Below are 6,230 nucleotides of genomic sequence, written 5' to 3'. Positions count from 1 at the left end.
GAAGCATGGAGAAGGCTTTCAGTGCAGGAATCTAAGGAAATGGGAAGTCGCCTCTGCACATGTCACTCAGGGAGAAGGATGCCACTTCCTCTGCTACAAACTTGTCTCCACAGAACTGATGGTACCATGTCTGATGAAGGGGAGGATGACCTTCCTACAGAACCAGCCCTGAGGTCACCACAACATCTACCCTACCCCTCACATCTCCACCCCAGTCACGGGGCAATGTGTCCACTGTCAGAGATGTCCCAGGCAACATGTCATGAGTGACACATTGCTGCTCTGAGCCTTCTTTGCCCAATACCATCCAAAGAAGGTTCTAGAACAGCCACAGCTAGATGGAGTCACTCAAGTGCTTTATGGGAACCGTCTCCTTAGAACCCAGCAGCAGATCCCTGGTCTTTGAGGAAAGTCAGAGCATGCATGGAGCAGGCAGGCTGAAGTCTGTGTGGAGTGGAGGACTACAAGTACTTGATGGGATGAAGTCCAGTCAACCATGCATGTGACAGTCATGTGACATGTGCCAGGGCTTCTCTGATCCTTGGCATCCTCTTCTGAGGTGTATGAAGGATGGTGGGATGTAGAAAGGCTCCTTTAGAAACTGGAGTAGTTTGGAATCACTGTCTAGGGGAGGGAGACGACCACCCAGGAAGCCCAGGGTGGTTACAGACTCGGCAGCAGTGAGCAGGCCAGGGCGGTAGTGTCCACTGGGCCTTGGTTCTGCCGGGTGCTATGAAGAGTTCCTGAAGGACAAGAAGAGGACAAAGAGCAGATGGTGGTGAGGACACCGAGCTAGGGCTGGGGACGGAATGTGTTTCCTAATCCCCTCCATCCTCGTTGTGTCTGAAGTGAGCAGAAACTGACCACTTCTGTGCCTGATGTTATTAGAGAGACAGACAGACAGATTTACAGACTGACAGACAACCAGATGGTGGGAGGAGACACAAGGAGAAACAAAGGTGGAGGAGGGCAGGAGTGGAGGAAATCTGGAGGTGAGGAAACAGTGATTACAGGCCACATGGGAAATGGAAAAGACTGGATAAGACAGGAGGTCAAGGTGGAAGAGAGGAGAGCCCGGCATGGTGAGGTCAGTTCCATATCTTCCTGTCAAAAGCGAGGCCTGGCTCAAATGCATGGTCATCCTGTCAGTGACCACAGGGCGGGTCTTCTGCATCATGGGAAGGAAGAAGCTAGAATGATGAAGGAAATTGCTGGTCAGAAGGAGGTGGAGGTGTGGAGGTCCTGCCCCACTCTGTCCTCCACAGGAGAAGAAGGCCCTGGGTTCGTGTGTCATTTTACCCTGATTCTTCCTGACTCCTGAGCACCCCATTGTCACTCACAGGTCCTCCACTCCTGCCTGATGGCTCTGCTGGTCTCACTTCCTGGAGGGAATCAGGCCATGTCTTGGATCCTGCTTCTGCTGCTGTCAGCTGCATGTCTGCAAGCTGGTGAGTTTGGGGACCTTGTTAGCAGGGAGTCTGCCTTAACCACAGGAGGGGCCACTGGGGCTGGGAAGAGCGGGCTGTCATGTGGACAGGTGTCTGCTAGAGGAGCCAGTCAGTGCTCTGTGCCCCAAGAGAGAGCTCATCCTCAGAGTGGGTCCATCCCAACCCCTCCTTTTCTGTCCTGTCCCATATGGGACAGTGGGACATAGGGATAATTCTGCCCTGTGTCCCACACCAACCTGTAGGTGAAGAGTTGGATATTCTGTATTGTCCTTTCTATCCCCTGTAAAGGGGTCAGATTCTCACCATTCTTCACAGGAAACTCTGCAGGATCCAAAAGAGTAAATAGCTTTGGAATCAACCAACCAGCCCGCCTCTCTGGTGTCCAGGGCAGCTCCATCGAGATCCCCTTCTCCTTCTACTTCCCCTGGGAGTTGGCAGAGGATCCAGATATGAGGATTCTCTGGAGATGGAAGCACTTCCATGGGGAATTTATCTACAACTCCACCCCACTTTTCATACATGAGCATTTCAAGAATCGGCTCACCCTGAACTGGACACAGACTCAGACATCTGGAGTCCTCAGAATCCTGGACTTGAAGAAGAAGGACCAGACAGTGTACTTCTGCCGAGTTCATATAAACACAAAAGAAGTCATGAAGATTATTCAGTCAATTCCTGGGACTCAACTGACCATCACCCATGGTGAGCCACCCTGGCTCTGGCTTTGATGTCTCAGGCTTCCTTGTCGCCTAGATGTCACCTCAGGCTACATGCCTCTGAGATTTCTTTCATATTCCTTTACCTTGGTTCTGCCCAGGCCTTTGCTAACAGGATTTTTACCTTGTAGTCGTGACAAGCCTTTGCTGTCTCCTCTGACCTTGTCTGTCACTCTCTGCTAAGACACAACCCCCCCCCCCTCTCTAGACCTCAGCTTGTGTCCTCCCTCCTAGTTCACCCTCTTTCTGAACCAAACTAACACTGCAGTCAGTCCTGGCCAATTCCACTTTCCACATGACCTGGAGGTAGACTGACCTCTCCAGGATGTAGCTGACTCACTTGGTCCTGTGGCAGGGCTCCAATGAGTCCCTGTATGGAGCATCTCCACACAGCTCCAACCTAGGCCCAGAACAAACACTAGGTGCTCATTGGATGTTCTTGGTGTCCTACCATCCACTGCCATCTAGCACCACAGTCTCCCATTTACCCTCCTAGCTCCCCAGCACACATGCCTCTACTCTCCGTACTCACTCCCTTGTCTCCTCTCCATTTCCAACCCCCGTCTCCTTTCTTGCCTTCTTTCCCTCACCTCTCCCACACAAACTCCAAGGGTCTTGGGAAATAATGTCCCTATTTCATGATGTGGTTGCTCTGTCTTCTGACCCTTGCCTCTCCTCTGCAGCAGAAGTAACTGGGAACACAGAGTGGAACACTGTGTGACTGTTAACCTTCACATGGCCCTACAGAAGCTGGGAGACTCTGTGTATTTCCTTGTAGGTTATAACCTTGTTCTGTGGCTCTTTGTTTATATTTTGGTGTTTTAGTTTTTATAAGACGGGGTCTCACCACTTAGTCTTGATTGTTCTGGCACTCACAGAAATCTGCCTGCCTCTACCTCCCAAGTGTTGAGCCAGCAGTGGCTCTTGACTGGATTGAGCCACCCTGTGAGAGGACGCCCACAGCACAGTTCTCTGCACAGTCTCTATGACCACCCTGTTGACCAGATGTAATGTCAACCAGCAGCTGCCAGGGCTCAGGGAAGGGAGAGAATGGAGCTGTTTCTTGGGTCTAGAGTAGTGATTCTCAACCTTCCTAATGCAGAGACCCATTAATATAGTTCCTCATGATGTGGTGAACCCCCATCACAAAATTATTTTCATAACTGTGATTTTGCTGCTGTTATGAATCGTATTGTGATTATTGATATGCAGGATGTTCTTATATTCACCACTGTGGGGTAGCGAGCCACAGGTTGGGAACTGTTGGTCTAGTGTTTCCAAATAAGTAAAGGTGGAAATTCACCTTAGTGATGTTTGTAAAGCAAATGAATGTACTCTTCCCTATACTGAGCTGTACACTTATGGCTAAAATTACATATTTTCTGTTATATATCTTTATTTATTTTCTGTGTGTGAACATGTGGATCTGTTAATTCAGGTGTGTGTGTGTGTGTGTGTGTGTGTGTGTGTGTGTGTGTGTGTGTGTGAATGTTCACATTTCTTCCTGGGCATGTGGACCCTATTGGACATATTCATTGTCATCCCCTTATTTTTGAGACAGGGTCTCTCACTAGCTTCAAGTTTGCCAAGTAGACTAGGCTGGCTGGCCAGTGACCCCCAGTGACATACCTGTCTCCACTTCCTCAGTACTGGGATTACAGCTCACTCAACTTTGTTTGGTGTGAAACTTTATATATAGACGAAGCTGGCTTTGAACTCACAAAGATCTCCTGCCTCTGCCCCTAGGGCTAAGATTAAAGGCCATGACAAGTTTATCCAGCTCTCAACATGACTACTAGGGATGAAACTCAGGTTCTAAGGCAACAAGCAGCCAACACTCTGTGGACTGGGTCAAATCTGCATGTTACATACATCTATGACAAAAACAACTGTATTTCCATGGCCTAAATATCTGTGACCAGATGACCATCTGAGGATACACCGCCAGGACAAGTGGAGAGTGTGCATTTGAGCTTGCTCTCCTGGAGTCTCAGCCTTCAGCATGTGTTCCCCTCTCTGTGAACTTCTAACAGCTGTTCCCTATCCCACATCCCACAGAGGAGACAAGGTTGTGACACTCACCCCTTCCCTCCCTCATCCAGGGGGATCTGCTCACTCCTCATCTCTCCTCAGCTATCAGGACCACCATGCAGAGCCCCTCCATGATCACCTCTGCAGGCAGCAGTGCTGGCCTGGAGGACACAGAGGACCAGAGGAATCCTTCACTTGTGAACCTGGGAGCCACGGTCGGGGTGGTGGTGACCACGACTGTGCTCATGACCCCCGTCTGTGTATTGAAGGTCTTCCTTTGGTGGAAGCAAAGGTAAGTGGTCCTGGACAGGCCCTCACCTGAGCTTACCCTTTGAGTTTTCTCAGCTGTGGGAGATGGAGAAGGACGAGCTTGTGCAGCACAGAGTCCAGAGAACACAGGGAGAGAAAGGAGGCAGAACTCACCCAGGACTGAATCTGCACCTCCTTCCTTAGAATCCCAGCTGGAAACTGGAGGAACTACTGGAGATGAACACAGAGTCTGTGCTAAGGGATTCAAGGGGTCCTGTGGGTGCCTCTGGGGTAACTGCTCATTTGAATAGAGCTATTTGAGTTGAGGATATGGTATTAAAACAGAAATTAAGACCATGGTGAGTAATAAACCCACAAATGAAAAGAACATGTCTGGGAAGAAGCCGCACTAAAGGAGCTGAAAGCTCTGTACCCTAAAAACAGAACAGTGCTGAGAAGTTACAGAACAGCCAGGAGCGAGCTCAGTGGGTAAAGTGCTCACCCAGGAACACAAGGACATGGGTTCCATCCCCAGGACCCACTTCAATGCTGGCAGACAGTAGGAGAGCAGAGAGAGTAGGATCCCTGACGCTGACTGTGCTGCCAGCCTTGCCCAATCAGTGAGGAGCCAATGACAGACCTGTCTCAGAAACATAGGTGAAAGCTCCTTCAGGACAGTGCCCAAGGACACTGCCTGTGTGCAAGGCTTTCCTGAGGGAACCACCTCTCTAGATCCCTTGCATGCCTCTCATAACAAATTTCTCCAAGCATCCCCTCTACCATCCATACATGTGTGCACACATGCCAATGTACATACTGATGAAAAATAAATTTTAAAAGGAGGGAAATACTTAAATATGTAAGGATATTAGCATAAGGGAAAATTTTATACATTCAGTCTTTACAATGCAAAACACTCTAAAAATTCAATGCAATTGGAATTCAAATCCCAATTTAATTTTGTAAAAATAAATGACTTGTCTTCTAAAATTAACAAGATTCTAAGAAACAACATGGGGACACAATGGGGGACACCCTAACCCCAGTGTTGGGAATTACAGAGAGTAGAATCAAGAGTTCAAGGTCATCTGCAGATATATAGAAAGTTGCAGGTCAACCTGGGCTCATTGACCTTTTCCTCACCCAACACAGGAGCCAGTGTGGACTGTGTTCAGAGCAGATTTAAAGCCATGGTGACTAGAAGACTGCAGGACAGGAGCAGAGATGAGCAGAGAGTGGAATGTAATAGAGAGAGCAGAACTAATGTTTGAAGATGTGGCCCCTGGTCTTCAGAAGGGCTCAGCCCTCCAATAGGTAAGAGGAGCGTCTGAGAGCTGGAGAGCAACAACCTGAGAGGCAGCAGAAGTCTGACTGGGATTCGAACCCTGAGACTGAATCTGCAGGGTGGCAGCAGCCTGCACTCACAGGGAAAGCTAGAGAGCCAGTTTCCAGGGAGACAAAAGGGAGGCGTGGTGAGTGCAAAGCAGGGAAAGCAGGGAGGTGACATGGGTTCAAGGCAGGGGAAGGAAGCAGAGGGAGAAGGACATGGACAAGGGCAAAGGACCAGGAGAGCTGTCCTCTGATTGGCTGTGCTGTGCAGGACAGCTGAGGACTGTCCTCAGGTCCTGGTGACTCTCAGAGCTGTCCCTGGATGGCTGCTACAGAGCCTTTTGCTGCCCTGGGCTCCTAACGTTGTCTGAACACAGAGAAGAGCTGAGAGGCAGATGGAGGATCAGCATGGCTGCCACACTGACACTGTTTCTTCTCCTACAGGCCAGCAGACTAA

The 6,230-nt window shown here is 49.6% G+C and overlaps 1 protein-coding gene across 1 annotated transcript; it reads left to right on the top strand.

The window, feature by feature from the left end:
- The first annotated feature begins 1,264 nt into the window (after nt 1-1,264).
- LOC128120787 (paired immunoglobulin-like type 2 receptor beta) lies at nt 1,265-6,230 on the top strand. The gene is made up of 4 exons (XM_052754996.1): nt 1,265-1,448; nt 1,764-2,150; nt 4,298-4,487; nt 6,218-6,230. The coding sequence occupies exons 1-4, from the start codon at nt 1,361-1,363 to the stop codon at nt 6,228-6,230; spliced, it is 678 nt and encodes a 225-aa protein (XP_052610956.1). The 5' UTR covers nt 1,265-1,360.

The sequence above is a fragment of the Peromyscus californicus genome, unplaced genomic scaffold, assembly GCF_007827085.1.
Source record: "Peromyscus californicus insignis strain IS unplaced genomic scaffold, ASM782708v3 Scaffold_2__1_contigs__length_46816999, whole genome shotgun sequence".
NCBI classification, from domain to species: Eukaryota; Metazoa; Chordata; class Mammalia; order Rodentia; family Cricetidae; genus Peromyscus; species Peromyscus californicus.
This window is presented reverse-complemented; position numbering and strand designations above follow the sequence as displayed.